The 21,724-nt window shown below is 39.8% G+C and overlaps 3 protein-coding genes across 3 annotated transcripts in view; 1 reads left to right on the forward strand and 2 right to left on the reverse strand.

Moving 5' to 3' along the window:
- The window catches only part of rb1 (retinoblastoma 1), a 22,065-nt gene extending 1,081 nt beyond the window's left edge, over window positions 1-20,984 (forward strand). Inside the window, exons 2-27 of the mRNA XM_026182006.1 lie at window positions 1-62; window positions 975-1,078; window positions 3,128-3,262; window positions 3,362-3,400; window positions 3,548-3,597; window positions 3,840-3,950; window positions 4,108-4,253; window positions 4,335-4,412; window positions 5,001-5,110; window positions 5,203-5,280; window positions 5,583-5,670; window positions 5,763-5,879; window positions 5,969-6,025; window positions 6,312-6,343; window positions 6,489-6,565; window positions 6,716-6,936; window positions 13,872-13,987; window positions 14,298-14,440; window positions 14,782-14,927; window positions 15,044-15,148; window positions 15,258-15,371; window positions 15,494-15,642; window positions 15,779-15,809; window positions 16,045-16,187; window positions 18,468-18,514; window positions 18,834-20,984. The exon at window positions 1-62 is cut by the window's left edge and continues 59 nt beyond it. Coding sequence (XP_026037791.1) covers window positions 1-62; window positions 975-1,078; window positions 3,128-3,262; window positions 3,362-3,400; window positions 3,548-3,597; window positions 3,840-3,950; window positions 4,108-4,253; window positions 4,335-4,412; window positions 5,001-5,110; window positions 5,203-5,280; window positions 5,583-5,670; window positions 5,763-5,879; window positions 5,969-6,025; window positions 6,312-6,343; window positions 6,489-6,565; window positions 6,716-6,936; window positions 13,872-13,987; window positions 14,298-14,440; window positions 14,782-14,927; window positions 15,044-15,148; window positions 15,258-15,371; window positions 15,494-15,642; window positions 15,779-15,809; window positions 16,045-16,187; window positions 18,468-18,514; window positions 18,834-18,904 — 2,570 coding nt within the window. The 3' untranslated portion in view covers window positions 18,905-20,984. The remainder of the gene's footprint in view (window positions 63-974; window positions 1,079-3,127; window positions 3,263-3,361; window positions 3,401-3,547; window positions 3,598-3,839; window positions 3,951-4,107; window positions 4,254-4,334; window positions 4,413-5,000; window positions 5,111-5,202; window positions 5,281-5,582; window positions 5,671-5,762; window positions 5,880-5,968; window positions 6,026-6,311; window positions 6,344-6,488; window positions 6,566-6,715; window positions 6,937-13,871; window positions 13,988-14,297; window positions 14,441-14,781; window positions 14,928-15,043; window positions 15,149-15,257; window positions 15,372-15,493; window positions 15,643-15,778; window positions 15,810-16,044; window positions 16,188-18,467; window positions 18,515-18,833) is intronic.
- Window positions 6,943-10,672, reverse strand: LOC113030502 (lysophosphatidic acid receptor 6). Its single transcript, XM_026182008.1, has one exon. It carries the CDS (start codon window positions 8,446-8,448, stop codon window positions 7,456-7,458), a length of 993 nt encoding a protein of 330 aa, XP_026037793.1. The 5' UTR covers window positions 8,449-10,672; the 3' UTR covers window positions 6,943-7,455.
- Window positions 10,738-12,619, reverse strand: lpar6b (lysophosphatidic acid receptor 6b). Its single transcript, XM_026182007.1, has one exon. The coding sequence runs from the start codon at window positions 12,236-12,238 to the stop codon at window positions 11,165-11,167; it is 1,074 nt and encodes a 357-aa protein (XP_026037792.1). The 5' UTR covers window positions 12,239-12,619; the 3' UTR covers window positions 10,738-11,164.
- Window positions 20,985-21,724: the final 740 nt, after the last annotated feature.

A 21,724-nucleotide genomic window follows, 5' to 3' on the forward strand; every position in this document is an offset into this window, starting at 1 on the left:
CTGTATGTGATCGAGCCTGGACGCTGTGGAAAACCGTTCAGGAGTCCGTGGATGAAGCTGCTGTACGTATTTGCACCTACTGTAGTTCAGTAGTTCCACTCTACATTTATAATACTGCAATCCTGTCGCCTGTCCTGGAAAAAGCATGAGTGGAAATCGATCATTTAAAATTAGAACAGTATTTGGCCTAAAGCAATACATATTGCAGGATGGAATGGTGGTGCAGTGGTTATCACTGTCACCTCACAGCAAAATAAATCCAGGCTGTATGTTCTCCTGTTTCTGGTTGGGTTCTCACAGGGGTCAGAACAGAGACAGTCAGTTTGGTGATTCTAAACTGATTTGACTTTATGCGTTAGCCCTGTGGCCTGTCAAGGGTGTTTAAATATAATATAACCCTCGCACACTGTTCAGTTCAGCATTATTTTTATTCATTAATAACAGTTTAGTCCATATGACCTTTCTCAAGTATAGAGAAACCAGGGTGTATCCAATCTCTCCTGCAAATCAGAGCTTCTACAACATTGTTGAAAGACATCCAAAAAGAAGACAAAGAAGAAGAAAAGTCCACAAACATGGCAAATCACAAGCTGTGGGAAGAAGACAACACAAAGTTAGTGATAGGCATGTAAATGCATGGGGAGCGAAAGAAAGTACAATTTGTACTGTTTGGGCCGTGAACCCTTTATGTAAGTTTTCTTTTTGCAGTACTGAGTCCAATTTTAAATCAAAGCTTACACACAGTATCCACTGTGCCTTATTGGTGAAATAGGATATTAGGAGGGCTAAGTATTTTTGCCTTTTAATCAGTAGCCAGGTACAGTCCAAAAATAATCATTTAAAAAGTACTGTAAGAAATAAAGTGGAATAGCTTTATAATCCCCTTAAAAACAGTTGCTCTTCCATTCCTAAAAAAAGGCGAAAAGGTGTGACATGAGCATCATCTAACATTGTTCTTTGTCATTTGGTTTCAGGACAGTCAGAAGAAGCTTTGGGGTGCTTGTCTGTTTGTGACTGTGACAGACATGGATGCCACCTGTTTCACCTTGACCCAGGTTCTGAAAGCAGTCTGTCTGAAGTAAGCGCTTGCTATGTTTTCTTGACAAAACATAACCACACAGTCCAACTGTTGGCATGAGATATTGGTGAATGTGAAATTTTGTTGGGTAGCTGATGACTTCAGCCTTGCTTGAGTATTAGCTGCTGGGATTTTCATTCTTTGGAAATAGGAAACTTTTTTTTTTCAGGGTAGCAGACAGAACTTTATTTGGGATTGCTCTTTGAAATAAAGTAGAAAAACTACAGGCTGTGTAAGAACATTAAACATGTATCCTCCTGCTACGTACTCCAGCTGTAGATAGATCTTTGTGTGTTCTCCCTTTGATGGATGGAAAAGCAGTCCAGGTACAGTGGGGCAAAAAAGTATTTAGTCAGCCACCGATTGTGCAAGTCCCCCCACCTAAAATGATGACAGAGGTCAGTAATTTGCACCAGAGGTACACTTCAACTGTGAGAGACAGAATGTGAAAAAAAAAAAAATCCATGAATCCACATGGTAGGATTTGTAAAGAATTTATTCGTAAATCAGGGTGGAAAATAAGTATTTGGTCAATAACAAAAATACAACTCAATACTTTGTAACATAACCTTTGTTGGCAATAACAGAGGTCAAACATTTACTATAGGTCTTTACCAGGTTTGCACACACAGTAGCTGGTATTTTGGCCCATTCCTCCATGCAGATCTTCTCGAGAGCAGTGATGTTTTGGGGCTGTCGCCGAGCAACACGGACTTTCAACTCCCGCCACAGATTTTCTATGGGGTTGAGGTCTGGAGACTGGCTAGGCCACTCCAGGACTTTCAAATGCTTCTTACGGAGCCACTCCTTTGTTGCCCGGGCGGTGTGTTTTGGATCATTGTCATGTTGGAAGACCCAGCCTCGTTTCATCTTCAAAGTTCTCACTGATGGAAGGAGGTTTTGGCTCAAAATCTCACGATACATGGCCCCATTCATTCTGTCCTCAACACGGATCAGTCGTCCTGTCCCCTTGGCAGAAAAACAGCCCCATAGCATGATGTTTCCACCCCCATGCTTCACAGTAGGTATGGTGTTCTTGGGATGCAACTCAGTATTCTTCTTCCTCCAAACACGACGAGTTGAGTTTATACCAAAAAGTTCTACTTTGGTTTCATCTGTCCACATGACATTCTCCCAATCCTCTGCTGTATCATCCATGTGCTCTCTGGCAAACTTCAGACGGGCCTGGACATGCACTGGCTTCAGCAGCGGAACACGTCTGGCACTGCGGGATTTGATTCCCTGCCGTTGTAGTGTGTTACTGATGGTGACCTTTGTTACTTTGGTCCCAGCTCTCTGCAGGTCATTCACCAGGTCCCCCCGTGTGGTTCTGGGATCTTTGCTCACCGTTCTCATGATCATTTTGACCCCACGGGATAAGATCTTGCGTGGAGCCCCAGATCGAGGGAGATTATCAGTGGTCTTGTATGTCTTCCATTTTCTGATGATTGCTCCCACAGTAGATTTTTTCACACCAAGCTGCTTGCCTATTGTAGATTCACTCTTCCCAGTCTGGTGCAGGTCTACAATACTTTTCCTGGTGTCCTTCGAAAGCTCTTTGGTCTTGGCCATGGCGGAGTTTGGAGTCTGACTGTTTGAGGCTGTGGACAGGTGTCTTTTATACAGATGATGAGTTCAAACAGGTGCCATTCATACAGGTAACGAGTGGGGGACAGAAAAGCTTCTTACAGAAGACGTTACAGGTCTGTGAGAGCCAGAGATTTTCCTTGTTTGAGGTGACCAAATACTTATTTTCCAACCTAATTTACGAATAAATTCTTTACAAATCCTACCATGTGAATTCATGGATTTTTTTTTTTCACATTCTGTCTCTCACAGTTGAAGTGTACCTCTGGTGCAAATTACTGACCTCTGTCATCATTTTAAGTGGGGGAACTTGCACAATCGGTGGCTGACTAAATACTTTTTTGCCCCACTGTATAGGCTCCAGGTCCACTGTTCATCTCTCAGTTGGATAGTTTGTGAAACAGATTGATGGACGAATGGATGAAAGTTACTTCGATGCTAATTCCATCTTTTCTTTTGTAGCGTCAAACAATTTATAGATCTGGTGAGGAAGTTGGATGTGAACTTGGATACGATAAGCACCAAGGTGAACTCTGCACTGTCACGGCTGGACAAGAAGTATGATGTGATGCTGGCTCTTTACCAGAGGTTTGAGAAGTAAGTGATCATACAAATAGATTGCATTGGATTAATGTAAAAATATTTGTAGTTTAAGTGTAATTGGGGGAAAAAAAATGCAAATTTGTTCTGTTTCAGAACTTGCAAGAAAATTTTCAATCTGACGTCTGATGGGAAGTAAGTTGCAAACTTCTAAATGTGGGAAATATGTTGGTGACATTGATTATGTTATGATATTTATTGTCTTGTGTGTTAGCGGTTTTGCACTTGTTATGAAAGGTTGATGCTGCTGCGTGATTAATTATTTGGTGTATCATTTTCAAGGGAGAGGGAAACCGTGCGGACTTGCTGGACGATGTTTCTGTTGGCCAAAGGTCGGTTAAGCTTATGAATACATTAACAACAACAAGAACAAGTAGAATCAAGCTGTTAACACACGTTATGGAATTGTTTTCATGCCTCTCTGTCATCTTCTTTTCACCCTTCCTTCCTCCTTCGTGTTCAGCTGCAGATAATAGTTGAATTGGAAAATCATGGTTTAAGTTTTGTTGTTTTAAGAAGGCATCGGAATTGTTGTGACGATGCGTCTCATGTGTTGCATCTGTGCTGCGTGCAGGAAGGGCCTTACAGATGGAGGATGACCTGGTCATATCATTTCAGCTGCTTCTTTGTACGCTGGAGTTAATCATCAAGCGCTGCTCTCCAGACCTTCTGCAGCCTCTTTACAGTAAGCTTCAGTAGCATTTAATTTACACGTTCTTTGCTTTTAATGTTTTTATGACTTCAGATTGTACAATAAGTAAATGTAAAGTCAAATAATTACCATTTTTTTGTCATGAAAGTTTGGTTTAAAGCTCCTTGAGGTTTTATTTATTTATTCTCAGAATCAGCCATCAGCAAAATTCAGAGCCCTCCAACACGAACATCTCGTCGCAACCAGAGCAAAACTAAATCCCGAGTTGTGGAGCCAGAGGTTGATGTACAGCTTCTCGAAACCTTATGCAAAGAGAATGAATGCAGTGCAGAAGAGGTGTGAAGACTTTAAAAAAAAATCTCATAGTCTTACTGGACAAACACAACTCAAAATGTATTTATGTGAATTTATTTGCAGGTGAAGAATGTATACCAAACCAGTTTCATGGCTTTCTTAGAGTCGATGGATCTTTCAAGAAGCCCAGATTTTCCTCAGGTAGGACGTCATTGTCAGAACACCTGCTCCACTGTTTGGTTTTATTCTCACTAACTGCATTTGGAGTTTCCATTCATTATCTCTTCCTGCCCGCTTCTGCCGCTGTAGAGCGTTTGAACGTCTGGCAGGTGTTGGTTGCGCTATTTGCTACCTATATGTGTTTGTTTTCACGTATATCGTGTTGGGTAAATGTGCACTCAAGCAGGAGGTCCTTTGTAGTGTGTCACTATAATGCAGAGACAGGATGCTACTGTTTGCTGACAGTGGTACACTCCTCTAAACGACTATAGTGAACACGGTGACGGGCAGATGGTGTGCATTTTTGCTTAGGTGTCTTAAATAAATAATGTACAAATGTCACCATGATAGGCTGTCATCAAAAGGCCTGGGTTACTCGGGGAAAAAACAAAGATTTCGATGAGTTTTTGGCGCTGGTTATTGCTTTGCCTGTTGTCTGGTTCAGGTGTAGAATAAGCAAAGCTTTGCCTTCTTCCAATCAGCTGTAATCTGAATCGGAAACCTTTGAGAGCTGTGTCTGTTGGCTTCTGCCTCACCGCGCGTTACTTTTTGCTGTGACTTTCAACCCAGGTGAATGATGTCGACCAACAATATGAAGAACACTACCTCAAGAGCAGAGACATTGACGGACGAATGTTTTTCAATGGAGACGAGACTGTTCTTGCACCTAAAGTCAAGATGTAATCCCTTTTTTCTTCAGCGTACAGTGTTTAGATGTTGAGTTCTTAAAATAACTTAAAGAAGATGTTCAATAATCTTTTCCTGCATTCAGATCACAAGTGGAGAGAACACCAAAGAAGAACCTGTCAGATGAAGATGGAGTACTCGTCCCTCCTCAGACACCCATCAGGTGGGCACTTAGCAGTTCCTCACTGACTGTATCTATCATTCTTTGTCTAGCGGGAAAGGACAGAGGTCTCATGTTTGCTTCTGCAGTATTGTGGGGGGGGGGGGTTTAAGCACTGTTTAGATACTCACCTCTCAATATGTACATTTGTGCATTTCTGTGATGATTGTTTATTTCCCTTTAAGTTGCCAGCAATTTAAATGACATCTCTAAGATGCAGATTATAACCTTACTTGATTGAAAAGGACCTTATAGTCCTTGTCTGATTTTTTTCTTTTTCTTTTTCTTTTCTAATCTCCCATCAGAGCTGCCATGACCTCCATTCAACTGCTGAGGGGTGATCTCACTTCCAGTGGGGACCAGCCATCTGCTAATTTGGTTACATATTTCAAAGTGGGTCTTTAGAAATTTGCCTCTAATTAAAAGATAAAACTGCAGATTTTCAAACATACCTTTCTCTCTCCCTCTCGCTATCCCTTCATCAGCACTGCACAGTGGATCCGACGCAGGATGTGCAGAAGCGCTTGGAGACGCTTGGACAGGTGTTCAGTCAAAGATTCGGTCAGGCGGTCGGCCCACGCTGCGTAGTGTACGGCAGGCAGGTATGGAGACGAAAAGGAGGAACAATGGCAACATGTTGTCCCTCATATTCTTTTGTTTTTATCTGAATTGAGTTGCTTTTCTCTTTCAGAGATTCACCCTCGGTGTCAGACTGTATTACAGAGTAATGGAGGAAATGCTGAAATCGGTACAGTTTTTTTTTTCCCTTCTTTTTTTTAAACTGGTGGGTTAAGAGAATTTTACTGTTTTGTTTTGGATGTTTACCTTTAATTTCAAATCTATCTGATAAGATTTATAGACATCAGTCACCAAATTATTATACAAGAGTTTTCTTTTTTCTTTCTTTTATCCTATTTAAACTTTTATCAATTAAAAGATAAATCCCACTCTAGGAAGAAAATATTTTTGGTAAATCTTAACGTTGAGGTCTTATTTTTTTTGGGTGTTTTTTTGTTTTTGTTTTTTTTCCGTAGGAAGAGAAGCGCCTGTCTGTGCAAAATTTCAGGTATGTTTTTTTTTCTCCACTTTTATCAGAATAGTGGGAATTATGACTCTAATCCATGTTGGTGCATTGGAATTGCATGCATGCTTTCTATTGTTTTGACACACACTTTCTTCCATGGAGCTGAGTCATTTGATTTCCTTTCCAGTAAACTCCTGAATGACTCCACATTCCACACATCGCTTTTGGCTTGTGCTTTGGAGGTAGTCATGGCAACATATGGAGGCATGTCCTATAACTTTCTTATAAATGAATAATAATATAGCTCTTTATGAAGTATTCTGTATTTTTGGTCATCTGTTATCAGTAATTAAAGTTTTACACATCTTTTACGTGTGACCAATTCTAATGTTGTTCTTTGCTCCACATGATTAGAGAGCAGTTTCAAAAATGGAGGGTACAGCCATGGAGGAGCCGACTCAGCCGAAACAGATGTGTGTTTCCCCTGGATACTAAATGTGTTCAACCTGACCGCCTTTGATTTCTATAAAGTTATCGAGAGCTTTATCAAGGCCGACCCCACGCTAAGCAAAGAGATCGTCAAACATCTGGAGACCTGCGAGAACCTCATCATGGAGAGACTTGCATGGAGGACGGTCAGTTTGATCTTTCATTGCTATTAGACTAGGATGCCAATAATATCACAGCATTTCACAGAGATTGATGTATACATGACATAGAGACGCTTTGGATATCAATCATTTAGGATTTATTGGCCCAAAAGAAGCAGATTGTTGTCACTGTTTAAGAGTCACTTAAATAATAATAATAATAATAATAACAACAATAAGAATAATAAAAGGAGATTCTACATAAATCCTGCTTTCACTACTGATCTCATTCCATGTCAGCATTTCCCAAACATACGAAGCTGCTTTGCCAAAAATAAAATGATTTCACAGTGCTTCTTTACTCTGACTGCTCCACACGTGGGGCACACACACACGGAAACTGAAAACAACAACAGATTACACTTTTAACATACACAAAGGTGGTTATGGTTTCACTATAACGGAAAAAAAAATATAGGTAACGGGATACTTTTTGCAAATTGACAAAAGTACAGTAAAGCAATCTAATGCTTTTGTTAATAAAGAGGTCTTACAGTACTTGTGTCACCGGCTACCACTGCCTCCACTACTGGGCACCTCCCTGTGCACCGGGCTGCTGGAGAAATAGTAGATGAGTGGGTTGAGGCAGCAGTTGAAACTGGCTAAGGAAAGGACCACAGGATGCATAGCCTTGGTCGCCTTGGCCAGGCCACAATGTGGCAACAGCTTCATGTGTGTGAGAGTATATCCCAGCAGGTTGATGTGATAGGGGAGAAAGCACAGGAGAAACACACCCAGCACTGAGTAAATAACCCTTAGAGTGTGCAGATGGCCGTGGCGGTTGCTGCGGCAGCGGTGTCTCATCTTGCTAAGGACACTCAGCACCCGGCAGTAGCTGTAGAGGAGTACAAGAGTGGGCAGCAGAAATGACCCCAGGGCTATGCCCAGGAATAACAGGATAAGGGTGCGATGGTGTTGTGAGGACGGATCCAGCAGACAGGCCTTGTTCTGGTGAGAAGCCGCTAACCGCAGCGCAGGCAGACACACACTGAGCCCCAGAACCAGGCACCAGATCCCTCCGCTCACCACCCGTGCGGCACGCAACCTGCGCAGTGTCGATGCCAGGGGGTGCACTACAGCAAAGTAACGGTCCACAGCAATGCACACCAGGAAGAAGATGCCCCCATACAGGCTGATGTATTTGAGAGTGAATGTGATCTGGCAGTAAGCTGGCCCAAGAGTCCAACTGGGGCTGTCCTCTGTCTTGGAGGACAAGGCTTGAGCCTTTTGGTGGTAGTAGTAGATTCTCAGAGGTAGAGAGATGACAAAAAACAAGTCAGTCGTCGATAGACTGGCCATGTAAATGGCTGTGCTGTTCATGGTACAGGGAGACAGACACAGTCTGCGCAGAACCAGGCTGTTGGTGGCCACCCCCAGCAGGAAGATGACACTGTAGGATACTTTGTAGAAGGTGAAGCGGTAGCTTATATCGACAGTACAGTTAGACAAAAGTGAGACCGGCTTGGCTGTCAAATCAGTCATATTCCACTGCTCCATGTCTCAAAATGATTTGACCACTTCCAGCACGTCAAATTGTTATGGTCTTATATCTGGAGGAGGGTTTGATCGGTTGAAGAGGGCATATGTGACGAAAGATCTGCTGGAGCAGTTAAACGTGTAGTAAGTTAAAACTTAATCAAACAAAACAATTTTTTTTTTTAATTGAAATGCAAATTTGCTGAGATGACACGAATACACATCCGTATATATTCCGCTGTATGTTATATAGAAAACAAATTGATTTTGCCAATAAATTTTTACCAGCAGCTTCCTGCTTGTAAAGAAACAAAGCAAACATTTGGTGTCATTACATGCATAAAGCCAACCGAAAAAGCACTTAACTGATGTATTTCATTACATTGACAGATTAAATACACATTTACCAGAGCCCATAAAATCAATCTTTTTTTTTTTTTAATTGAGATTTTATAATTGAACTAAGTTTGCACTGCATAGGCAATCAGGAGAGCATTTTTCCGGTTGTAAAGGCAGAGTCTGATTATAGCTTTTTACAATTGTTTGTTGTGTGTGATCATGATTAAAGTTTATCTTTTTTTTCTTGCCAGCTCATCTATAATGTAGGTCATTAAAGAACCGATTCAGTCACAAAATGAGCATCAATAGAAGAATAAAAAATATATATATTTCTAATATCTAAAAACTAACTTTAATTCAAATTTGGAAATAACTTTTCAAAATTAAAATAGGTGACAAATTCTCTTTCTCATAGCGTTATTATTAAGACAGATGTTTTTAATTCGATGACCTGTCAGATTTAAAATAGAGGACCCCATCTTTAAATCTGTATGGATATTACAAATTTTTCTGCAAAAGTTTGAGCAATTAATATGCTTAATTTAGAGAAAAAGATTATACTTAATTTTACAGTTGCCACAACCAAAGAGAATATTTAAAGGTAGAATTTAGTCACTCACCAGTAGCAGGATGGGAGCATTGTCAGTGTGATTAAAGGTATTTTTCCAGTCAGCTGGTGTTTAACTGTGGCTAGCTTGTCAGGATGCTGCAGTTGGGAATCTGCCGCTGACTGAAGCAGTTCACACCTAGACACCAACAGGTCAGGGTCTCTCTCTCTCTCTCGCCCTCTCTCTCGCCCTGTTCCTCTAATTTATAGCTGACTGATTACTTTTAATGACGTTTTTTAGAGGGATACAAGAGTTCTAATCTCTAGTTTAGCCTACAGGTTGTCAGATGTCAATTTAAAAATTTTTTCATTGACCTGAAAATTGTCAGATTAACTTTCGGGTTTTTTGTAGGCGTTCTGGTAGGATTGCATTTATATAGCGCTTTTCTAGACACTCAAAGCGTTTTACAACACCTTGTTTACAACACCTTGTTATGAACTTATGTGAGTGACTAGAGTTAATCATAAACTGTAGCTCATAAAGTAAAAGCAATAATTCACTGAAACAAGGGGCTGTAAGCAGTAATGCCACTTGCGTGTCAGTCCATGAACACATAAAAATTAAAAATCCCTGTGAGTGCATACAAAGTTTTATTATTTGTATTTGTAATATGTTCTTGTGCTGTAATGTGCAGAACTTTTCTTATGGTTTGTATAAAATTTGTTTATCTTTTTGGGAAGTTGATCAGCATACAATGATCTGACCAAATACTGCTCTACAAAAACCCCCTCTAGACTGTTTTATTACCCTTTCCCTCAAGAGGCAAGTTGTTTCTTGCCTGCTTTAGTTTTACAGCCCTTTCTCATCATTGCTGGTGAGGTGATGAGTCTAACCATGTCAGTACAGACCCTGAGGCTGTCGGCAGGTATGTGCAGTGTTCAGTCTTGCATCACACAGCTTGTCACAAGCATGGAAGAAATATACACATCGTTGCTATGAAACTTATGTTTTCACACAGTGTGAGCCTGGATCCGGTCTAAATTAGTTTTTCAGGATTTCCAACAAATTTTAGGAACTTGGAAAATCTATATTGTGTGTAGGTTGAGTTTTTTACGGTTCCAGTGTTGTTGTATATGCAGAAATGATGACATTTTGACCCACTTTTCTTTTTCTAAAGACCATCAGTTTTGTTGGAACACTTTTCATTTATTACCAACACATGTAATGAAACAATTTAAAACTTTATAAATGTATTGTGCACTGAGGGGCCAACCACACACATATGACTAACCAGTCTAGATGACTTATTTAGCTGGGAACAGTGAAAGCCACATGGGGAAAAAAATTCTTCCAAGATAGGGCCAAGTATTTCACAACCTACCGCTTGATCAAACAAGTATTGAATTCAATACACAACACTTCAAAATGTTACAAAAATATTTAATTCACTTTCAGAATGGGAATCAAAGCTTTTATAGAACATGATTCTCTAAAAACTTCTTAAAAACCTCAATACACATAAAACAAATACTTGAAAACCGTACAGGGCAGTAGATGTAAAGAGTTGTAATACTGGTTCAGCACTGTCAAATTAGGGTTTTTCTTAAAGGTGAGTCTTCTCTGTAAAAGAAGTTCTTTCTTTGTGTTAGTACCTATTGTTGACTGAATCATTATCTTCCGGTCTAAAGTCTCTGTTGTGTCCGATAGGTGAGCCGGACTCCCTAGTAACCATTTTGTTTATGTTGTTTTTCTAAGGCACTCTGCTTTCACCCATGTCCTCTGATTTGAATCAAGTTTTGTCAGCCATACTCGCTTAAGTCAAATTTGTAGCTCACATTACCAGGCTGTCTTTAGACCGTGGACTCATTGTCAAATATTTTGGGTCTCAGACTTTTCAGCGTCAAACTCTTGGGCGTTGAACTTGGGCTGCTTTGCAAGCTGTCCATCTGTAGTCTTTCGAATAGCCTGGCACCATTTTGCCATGCTGAAGACTTTCGTTTAATGGAGCTTTGAATGGCCTCTGAAGTGAAGTAGTAGACAACTGGATCAAAGCAGCAGTTGGTCACCGCTATGCACAGAGCGATGGGGTAGATGGTTCTTACAACATGTTCTGCAAAGCATCCCTTTAGGATTTTGGAGCGGACCAAGGTGTAGAAGATGAGATTCACATTGTAGGGAATGAAACAGAAGCAGAAGATGAGCAAATGCACAAAGACCATCCTCAGGATTTTTGCTTTGTTGAGGTTTCCTCCGCGGCTGATGGTTTTGGGGTTCCTCAGTATCCTTAGCACCATGACAGAGCAGAACACATTCAACATCAGTGGGATAAGGAAGCCTGCAGTCTCAATAAACATCACCACCCACGAAAGCTCAGCCTTCCATTGTTTTTTTGAGTAGTTTTCAAAGCAAAACTGTGGCGTTGAGTTTACCGAACCCGAGTTAGTATTGTTCGGTGAAGTGGTGTCCAAAAAGACCCCAGTGGTTATACCTCCAGAGAGAATGATCACCCAAACTGTAAGGCAGGCCAGCTTGGCATTTTTCCTCGTACGAATTGTTTGGGACCGAAATGGATACACAATTGCTAGGAAACGATCGACACTGATGCAGGTGAGGAAGAGGATGCTGCCGTACATGTTGGTGTAGAATAGGGCCACGGAGATCTTACAGAGCGCACTTCCAAAGAGCCAGTCACGTTTGATGAAGTACACAATCCGAAAAGGCAGGCTGAGGACAAAGAGAGAGTCCGAAACCACGAGGTTCATCATATACGTCGTGGTCTCATTCCGTATCTTCAGCGTACAGCCAAAAATGTACACAGCCACCGCGTTGAAGGTAAGTCCGACTACAAACACCATGGAGAAAACCGAGGCGTAGAGATTATACTTGAAGTTGTCACTCTTGTTGCAGTCCGTGCTGTTATCCATCTTTAAACCAGAGTGTACACTTACAGTGGAAAGAGTGAAAAGGTTCTCCTTACTCACAGTTGGTGTTCGTTATGCCATGAAAAAAAGAAGGTATACAGCAGCTCCTTGATATACCATCCAAAGTCCTTTCCATCTACTTGTCCTGCTGTGGCAGCTGTCCTGTATGTGCAGCGATGGTCATTTAAGTGGAGCTTTCATTGTTTTCAGTCGTCCTCACAAAACAAATGTATTAAAAGAGAAGAGTCGTGCTTTTTTTCCCCCTTTAGCTCTGTGAACACTTTAGTGGGTCTCCACTTGTCTCGTTCTTCTCTGTGTTGTTGAAGTCCCAAAGGCACGTGCTGATCGTCACTCTGCTCCTGCTGGATTGTAAATCAGAAACCTCACAGCAGCCTGGATGGCAGAGCCTCTGACACAGGGAACAGAGCAGGCTGTCAAACCACTGGGAGGAGCCACCGCTGGGGCCAAAGTCCTCCCATTCAAATGTCTTTCATTTGCTTTTGCAAATAAAAAGCATTTGAATAATGGAACAATAAAATGTGTTCTGTAATTTTCACATTTCAGTAAGATAAGTTTTAGTAAGTTTTTTGTTGTGTGTGTTAGATTGTCCTTGCTGCCTGCCATAGGGGTCTTTTCATCATCTTCCCGAAACATCAAAGCATTTATCAGGAGATTTTCTTATTTGTTTAATAGCACAGTGCATGTTTTTGTCTTTCAGTGCTCTTACTAGTGTCATTTGGAGTATTTTAAATTAAAAAAAAATAAATAAATAAGAGCATGACTCATCTGTAGTTGAATGTATTATGTAGTGTTGTAATATGTTACGACCTGATAATCAGCTGTGAGGATAGATAACCACTGATAGATGTCAGCGAATGTTCTTATCCAAATGTACTTTTGAAATGTTGGTGGCGTAAGCGGGGTGTGGCAGGCATGATGCATGAATGTACCATAAGCCATACTTACAAGTCCATACTCGCAGTTACTGTGGGAGCTGCTGAGTTGTAAACCACTCCTCACTTCCCTGTATGAGCTCATATCAGTTTGCTTTTTTACTGGTGTGACGGTTGCGTGCTGAGATTCACGTGCAACCTTCACTTTCACTGTCTTTTCATCTTGATTTAGAATTGTGCATGTTAACATAGATTTAGCTTCTTTTTTTTTTTTCTTCTTTGGTATTTAGAGAAAATGTATTTTTAATTTGAAGTTATTATTTGTTTAACAAGCTTAACGAGTCAGTCAAATGCATTCAGAGTCAGACAGGATACTGTAGGGTGTGTGCTTGGGTCAACATAAAATGAGGAACAGATTTATAATACATGTATAGATTTGACTTATCAGTTGGCTGTTTTGCAAGGGACATTTCACATGTAAAATACCTCTAACATCATTTCTGCACATGTCTTCTACTTAATATACCAGGAAAAAACCCAAAAAGGAACTAATTGCCTGATCAAGACATGATCTCCAACCTAACAGGATTATTATATTACATTATTATGTGATTGCCAAATGAAATAATTTCTTTTTGCACCTTTTTAAAATTCCTGCTTGAATGAAAAGAAAATGAAAGTTGTGATGGACAGGATATAAATGGAAATGGTTAAATATAAAGTAAATGTTTGTGTCTCTGCAGGGCTCCCCACTATTTGAGCTTCTGAAACAGGAACATGAGAGCGGAGGAGCAGAGCAGGTGGAGACCCCAGCTAATTTCAGTCAACCGCTGCAGCACAACCACACCGCAGCCGACCTGTAAGTCATCCCGCGGCTTTCGATCAGTTTGTCTTTTGATTTTGAAAGAACACCAAACCCTTTTTACAAGAGTTGTGAAACTACTGACTAATCAAAACAGCACAGCCTTGATGAATACGTCATAGATGAGCAGATAAGCATCAATAATATTTTGTTAAATTCCACAGCCCCCCCCCTCTTTCTTTGATTTTTTTTTTAGCTTTGAGGAAGAGCTTTCTTTTGTTTTACCCGTCCATTTAAGGTTCGTGGTTAGGGGAAAGTTTCATGTTTATTGACATATGAAACTGGTTCCTGTGCTCTTCCCGCACAGATATTTGTCCCCCATGCGCCCAGGCCTGCGTGTATTACCTCCTGAGTCCAGCTGTCAAACTTCCTCTCAGCCTGCCTCACAGCCAACCAGCCAACCTCCACGACCCCTGAAGTCCAACTCTCTCAGCCTCTTCTATAAAAAATGTAAGTCACTGGTAGAGTTTGCACTAGTCAAAAATAATTGATGGTGGTGGTCCTGCCTAGCAATAAAGTAATCTTTTAAAGTAGTAATGTTGTGATGGATGGAGTAAATAATGGGAAAAATAACAAGTTAATAGGAGAAAATATTAATGCAATTGTATAAAATAACATTGTTTGATATTTTCTTTAAAGTATTGCAGATACAGTCAGGTGTCCCCACATTTTCATTAAGCAATTTTTTTTATTCTTATATTATTATTGTTACATTTTTATTAAGATAAGAGGTTCCATTCATTATTCTATCACACTAGACGCTCTAATCCTCTGGTTTTGTTTCTCTGTAGTGTACCGTTTGGCCTATACAAGGCTGAAGATGCTCTGCTCCTACCTGCTGTCCTCCCACCCTGAGTTTGAGCCCATAATATGGACTCTGTTCCAGCACACTCTGCAGCATGAGTACGAGCTGATGAGAGACCGTCACCTCGATCAGGTAAGCTGGAAATATGTCGCTCTCACTATTTGTTTCTGTCCCTCGTCTCCTGTTATTGCCCTCCTCCACTTTTCTTATTTATTTTTCTCTGCTAAATACGTTGTATGTTCCTGTAGTTGATGATGTCTGCCATGTATGCCATATGTAAAGTGAAGAGCGTTGATCTGCGCTTCAAGACCATTGTCACAGCATACAAAAACATGGCCAACACCAGCCAAGAGGTAAAACAGCCTGTTACAGTTTCCATAAAAACTCACCGAGTCGGCTGAAGTTTTTCTGATGTAATCGTGTTTCATGTAGAACTGTAACAAAACACTTTGAATGTTGCAGACCTTCAAGCACGTGTTGATCACTGAAGGCCACTACGACTCCATCATTGTCTTCTACAACCAAGTGTTTATGCAGAAGCTGAAAACAAACATCCTGCAGTATGCTTCTACCAGGGTGAGCTACATCTGCAGTAGTCATTGGTGACGGTGGGGTTTTAATGCACATATATATAAAAAAAAAAAAAAAGTATTTCTACAAATTTCTCTCATTGTTTCTGCTGCTGTTTTCTTTTCTAGCCTCCGACACTCTCGCCAATCCCACAAATACCCTGCAGCCCCTACAAGTTCCCTAATTCGCCTCTGCGTGTGCCCGGTAGCAACAATGTCTACATCTCTCCATTGAAAAGCGCACGCATGTCTCCCGGTATCATGACCCCTCGATCCAAGTAAGTCCTGCATAATATTCATTGTCAAATAATTTTTGACAACGCTACTCCTGAACTAGAATGATATTATAGAATGATTTGAAATGAAGGCCTGTTTGTTTTGTACAATGCTCATTGGGGTTTTTTGCCCTTGCAGAATGCTGGTATCGATCGGCGAATCATTTGGGGTATGTTCATCTTAAGTTTGCTCTGTAGACCCAGAGAGTTGATTCTGTTCATCTGATTGCTTAGTCTGGATGTACAAAATCAACTTTCTCGTATTTTCTTACTTGGATTATCAAGCATGCATCAAAACATTTTGCTCTGTAGTGTAACAAAGGGCTGGTTTGATCTCTCAGCAGCTGCAGTGCCATTTATTTGTTTCCTCACTCACTCTTACTTCTGTTTTGTCTTCATTTGCAGCCATCAAATCGCTTCCAGAAGATCAACCAGATGGTCAACAGCAGTGATCGATCCCTAAAGAGGACTCTGGATCATGGCTCCACGCCAAAGCCTCTGAAGAGGTTACGATTTGATGTGGACGGGCAAGATGAAGCTGACGGCAGGTTGGTCACAAATGGTGCTTGTGTGCCAGATTATATTATATCATGTGGGGCAGCACAGAATTTTTGCACCATTATCCCGTCTCATATGAGACATGATTTACTATTTTAATTGGCTGTAGTTTTCATAAGTCAAAACATCACTCTCACCAAAATCACAAGAGTGAAAAATAGCCAACCAATGGCTTCGTCTGTCTTAAAAGCCAAAGATGATTAGCTGACAGAACAGCAACTGAAATAACAGTTTACAATTACTGTGAAAGAAAGGGACTGCACATGTGTACACAAATCAGAAAAAACATTTTTTAGCTTCCTTATATGTGTGAAAAGTTTATAAAATTGCATTCAGTTGCAGCAGCCTATAATTGGTCTTTGATAGATGTCAAATCTTTAAACAGTAAACCTGTGTGTAGATTTTAGTTTTTCAGACTACCTCTCTGTGGGCTCATTATACCAAAAGCACTACATCACAAAAGTGACATCATATATCTGCTGGTTTTCACCTCTCACTTTTTGTAACCTTGAATAGGTGCCACAGCTGATGGCGCTTGTTTAAGATGATTGTGTAATTCATTTTTAATTAATTATTTACTCTAGTCACCATTTTTGATGACTTCTCCCATACCAGTGCTGATGTGGTTTTGTCTCAGTGGCGACATCTGTTATTACGTACAGCACTGCACCGAGTACTCGTAAATGGTACAAAGCTGTGGTGACGTCACTGTTTGACCAGTGCAGCAAGTATAATGGGCAATTGTCAAATATATTGTCAAACATTGTCCAACATCGTCCCACAAGAACACACTCTTTGACCTATATTAGGGGTCTACATTGCCTTCACCAGTGCAAAACCCTGTTTTGACTTTAAAGAACGAGTGTCAGGTTTCGCTCCAGAGGCACGGTGTCAGTTTTACAACTGAAAGGTGTAGGCTCAGCATTTGTTGGAGTTTCCCCATCAGACTTCTAAATTTTGGGAGCATGATATAGCATAAGTTTGACCACAGTGGTGAAGTGGTTAACACTGTTGCCTCATAGTGAAAATGTCCTGTGTTCAAATTCCCTTTGCTGGATGTGGCCTGTCTGTGTTTGTTTGCTTGCTTGTTCTTCCTCCCTTGAGTGAGTTCTTGCAGTACTCCAGCTTTTTCATGGGAGAAGGAATAATTGCTCATCATGTTGTGTTACTGGCACAAACCTGCTGTGCAAGTGGTTTTTGCGTGGCTTGCGAGACTTGTTCACGTCACGCACGCATTAAAACACAGACATATAGTTACATTTATTGTGTTCTTCCTTTATATCCCTGCAAATAGTCAGATGGCTAAAACTAAAAGACTAATACATATATTTCTTTTTCTTTATAAGCTGCTATACGATATGACCAAAATCTCATATCCTGATATAAAACATTTATCGTCCGATAACGATATAAATCACAAAAATGTAACATTTTCTGTAAATTCTGTGAATCTTGAGTAGCTGAAGTGTTTCCAGCTGGGCGTCGTGTATCTGGAGTCGAGTGTTTTACCAATGCATGAAACATTTTTAGACATAGGTTTTAACGGTCGCTGTTTTCTTTGCGGCGTGCTGCAGGGAAAAGCCCGTTTTAACGTTTGAGTCTAAGGTTTATTTTTTAGCACCTGACAGCTGTTTTTTGCTTCTCATCGGTAAATATCTGCATACTATTTCATGTGATTCAGTTTATTTTGAAAAGTCTCAACAGGATCTTGAGCTTTATTGTGAAAGGTTTATGTGGAAAATAAACAAGCGGACATGTGATGGTTTTACCGTCGTTGTTGTTAACGACAATGCATAAAAACAGGCGCTTGTCCGTCCTTAGTGTGGTTATATTAAATATAAGAGAAAGAGAGAACTTTAAGAAATTAATATAGCCACTACAGTGACCATCAAAACGATGAAAAAATATTGCCATAAACAGTTTATTTTGCAACACCACGAAGCAAACGATGGCGTAAAATGAAACGATAGACGTTTTTATATCGTCATCCGATATATATCGTTATATCGAACAGCCCTAAGCTGCATATTTATTATTTAAGTAATCAATTACAAGCGTTATTAGCATCACTTGATGAACACTTATTTACAGATATGCACGACAGCACATTCCAGTGTCCCCAAAGTGCCACTGCACTACTTAAAAACAACAGCTATTCATTTTGAGATCAGCTTCTACAATTAATATGTAAAATTTCTGTTTTCACTGTATGATTCTGCAGCATGAAGAATGATTTCATTAACGCTTTCTTTATTTTATCTAAATTACAGCAAATCTGGAGGAGATTCTACACTGATTCAGAAGCTTGCAGAGATGAGTAAGTATTTGTATCAATAAAAGGCTTCAGGGGCTAAACCCCCCCCCCACCCCCCATTAAGCTAAACGTGTCTGTCAAAAACTACAGTTCCTCCAATCCCTACTTGAGGCTTTCTTCGAAAACGAGTAAATCCTTATAGACTCAATGTTAAAATGTCCCATGTACATATATAAGTAGACCGGACCATATATGTGGACTGTTGATTCCTGAAAAATCCAAATCCAGAAACCCTTTGTGCGACATCATGCTGGCTCCATCCATGTCATAGTCTGTAATTTAGCTATTTAGACTGATTTTCATCGCTTTTGTTTTCACGTAGGCTCCACTCGCAGTCGCATGCAGGAGCAAAAGATGAAGGAGGATGCTGAGTCGAGGATGGAAGAACTCTGAAATCTATTCAGCTGACCTGCACTGTTTGTCACAATGTGAACGTTATTTTCTGTTCACACCTGAAGTGAAACACACCTGTTTTTTGTACATTTAAAAGTGCTATTTTATTTTTTATTTAACTTTGAGGAGATTTTTGTGAATATAGAGGATGTTCACCTTTTTTGTTGATGCTTTATCTTAGTGTTTTTAATGAATTAGGGCTGTGTCAGTGATTTTCATTAAGTATGTTTGGTTTTAAGTATTTCAGTGCTATTAGTTCCTCTTCACTCATGTTTTAAGTAGTCTGGATAGCTTCTGACACACACTGCTGGTTTTCTCCGCCTCCAGAACTTTTCACGTCTCAAGCATAATGTCACATTCAAGTGTTAAATCATGGTTACTCTGTAAAGAGGAGTAAATATCAGCCTCAGAGAGACACCCGAATGTCTTTTAATGTAGTGTTTTTACTGTTAAAGTAATAATTTCAGTTGGCAGCGCACATAATGTCTTCTTAAGTTGGTGACATAAAATGAGTAGGAAAATTGAATTTGTTTTAAAAACATGTTGAGTTGCATAAAAATGTCTGACATCCTGACAAGATTTCTGCACCACTACTTCTTTATCTGAGCTACAATTATCAGACGAACACAGTCAAACTAAACAAAAACAGTCATTTTCATGTTTTCATTGAACACACCGGCTGGAAACACCAACAACCTTTACCAGATGTTTCTTGCTGCTTATGAGACAACTGTGAGAAAACTTGAACAACTCTCCCCAGCAAACCAGTTTTAATTCATCGGTGATTCTGTGATGTTGTCATTGCTTTGTATTATTTTGTTGCAAGAGTCAGACATTCCTAGTCAAGGTCAGCTGCTGTCTTGACTTCTTTAGTAAAATTTCTGGTATAAGTTTGAATTGTTACCTAAATTCTTCCAACACAGCCTCACTGCAAAAAGGCAGCTACAAGCCACGATGATCCCTCCTCCATGCTTCACAGTCTAGATTTTTTTAAACAAAATATCTTCCTTGCATTTCTTTCCTCCAGATGTAGTTGTGTGCATTTTGCCAAAAGATTTAGAACATTGAACATTTAGAACACTAATTTCGAACATTGTCCCAAAGTATCTCTTTCTTAAGAAGAGCAGACATTGTGTGGTTTGACTTATAGAAAGGGACAACCCACACTTTCAATCGCCTCAATAGTAACACCTCAGAGTAGTTTTTGCACAAGTCGGTGGTGTCTATTCTGTGTGGTCAGTGAAAGCATGAGAAGTACAGTTGTTTTTGTATGTTTAGTGAAATATCTTTTGTCTATAATTTTGACATGGCTGAAGATCATACTATGCTTTGAGTAATCTAAGGATAAAAATCCCACTAATTCAGGTGCAAGTTTTTATTTTCACTGTAGTTTCAGATGATTTCCCTTCGGTGTAATGTGTAGTTTTATGGTAACTTTTGCTTTCTTTTTGGGATGGTTAATAAATGCAAATAAAGGGGTTATTTGTTATGAGTTAAAGAACTATGTTTTCTATATAATTTACACTCATTAGATTGGCTCTTGTCATTTTTGCAAATGGGGATAAGGAGAATTCTCAGAAAAGGAGGGAAAATGAAGACACTAATTTTAAAGTGAAATGTGTTTTTAATGTGCTGAAGTGTAGTACATACAGGTCACCACAGAGATCAGCCATGTGTTTTCATTCAGCATAGAGTAGCCAAAGGTGGTGTGCAGTGACCACCTGATAGAGTAAAGAGCACCACTGTGTGTACTCATAATAGACTCCCACGTCCCTGTGAAGGTACGCGAGAGGACATGTTATTGGGCAGTTTAGTTTTGCTTTGCTTTGCTTTGGATGTGGGGAAAATAAGATTTTAGTACCATTTTGGAAATGTGTAGACGTTTTTAATAAACCACAGAATATTTGTTACTTCTTGTTCAGCTTCATCTTGAAAGTCGTGTCTTAGATCTCTCCAGTGCTAACATGAAAGCTCAAATAGATTATAGTTTAGGGCATTTAGACCAAACCAGCACAGTCCCTTTTCTTCACCAAATTCTGCTGTAATTATGAACCAATAAATACTAAATCTTTGACCAAAACATATCGACCTTGTGTTTGTTCCTGTTCAACCAGAAGAACAGCAGTCTCAGTTTAGAGCTCATCTTAAAGTCTACAGAGGTAGTTTTACTCCCTCTGCTGTTCAGAATTATGTTTGCAAGAAGCTGAAGTCAGTCGGTTTCACTGTTAATCAGTTAATCAGTGTGCCAGACTAGTCAAACTCTAACTTTCTAGCACTGTACAGAAGTTTAACTACACATTTAATCCTTGAGATATCCTAATATAAGAAAAAGAAGTTCATTCTCAACAATATGTCTCAGTCTTTTCTACGTGATAAAGAAATCCTCTTGTAGCCAATGATATAAAAGTGTTTTCTCTGTGCTGCTAACAGGATTATTAATTCTGACAATCATTTTACATCATGGATAACTACACATTAAAACTTGTTTGACCATCATTTAAACATAGCACATGCTTTCTTTTACGAGTGCGGTACCATCAGCTGCTTGGTAGACATTTTTGTAGTAAAGGAGTATAGGGATGTATTTCTGTTTCTAAAGTAAACGTAAACGAAATAACAAATTTGGACCAAAGCCATGAGCGCACACAGTGTAGCTGGAGCTATGAGTTTAGCAGCATTATACAGAGAATGTTGGCAAAATTGCAGTGATTTTGAAAAATCCCTATAAACATGATCGGTGTGAAATCAAGGGAAACTTTGTGTTTCACGACAATAATTATAACATGCATTTTTAATGAATGGACAAAATCTGACTTCCAG

This window comes from Astatotilapia calliptera, chromosome 10, assembly GCF_900246225.1.
Source record: "Astatotilapia calliptera chromosome 10, fAstCal1.2, whole genome shotgun sequence".
Taxonomy (NCBI): Eukaryota; Metazoa; Chordata; class Actinopteri; order Cichliformes; family Cichlidae; genus Astatotilapia; species Astatotilapia calliptera.

Bases quoted from the DNA above. Each gene is read 5' to 3' on its own strand.
- lpar6b (XM_026182007.1), bottom strand. From the start codon at position 12,238: ATGGATAACAGCACGGACTGCAACAAGAGTGACAACTTCAAGTATAAT.
- LOC113030502 (XM_026182008.1), bottom strand. From the start codon at position 8,448: ATGGAGCAGTGGAATATGACTGATTTGACAGCCAAGCCGGTCTCACTT.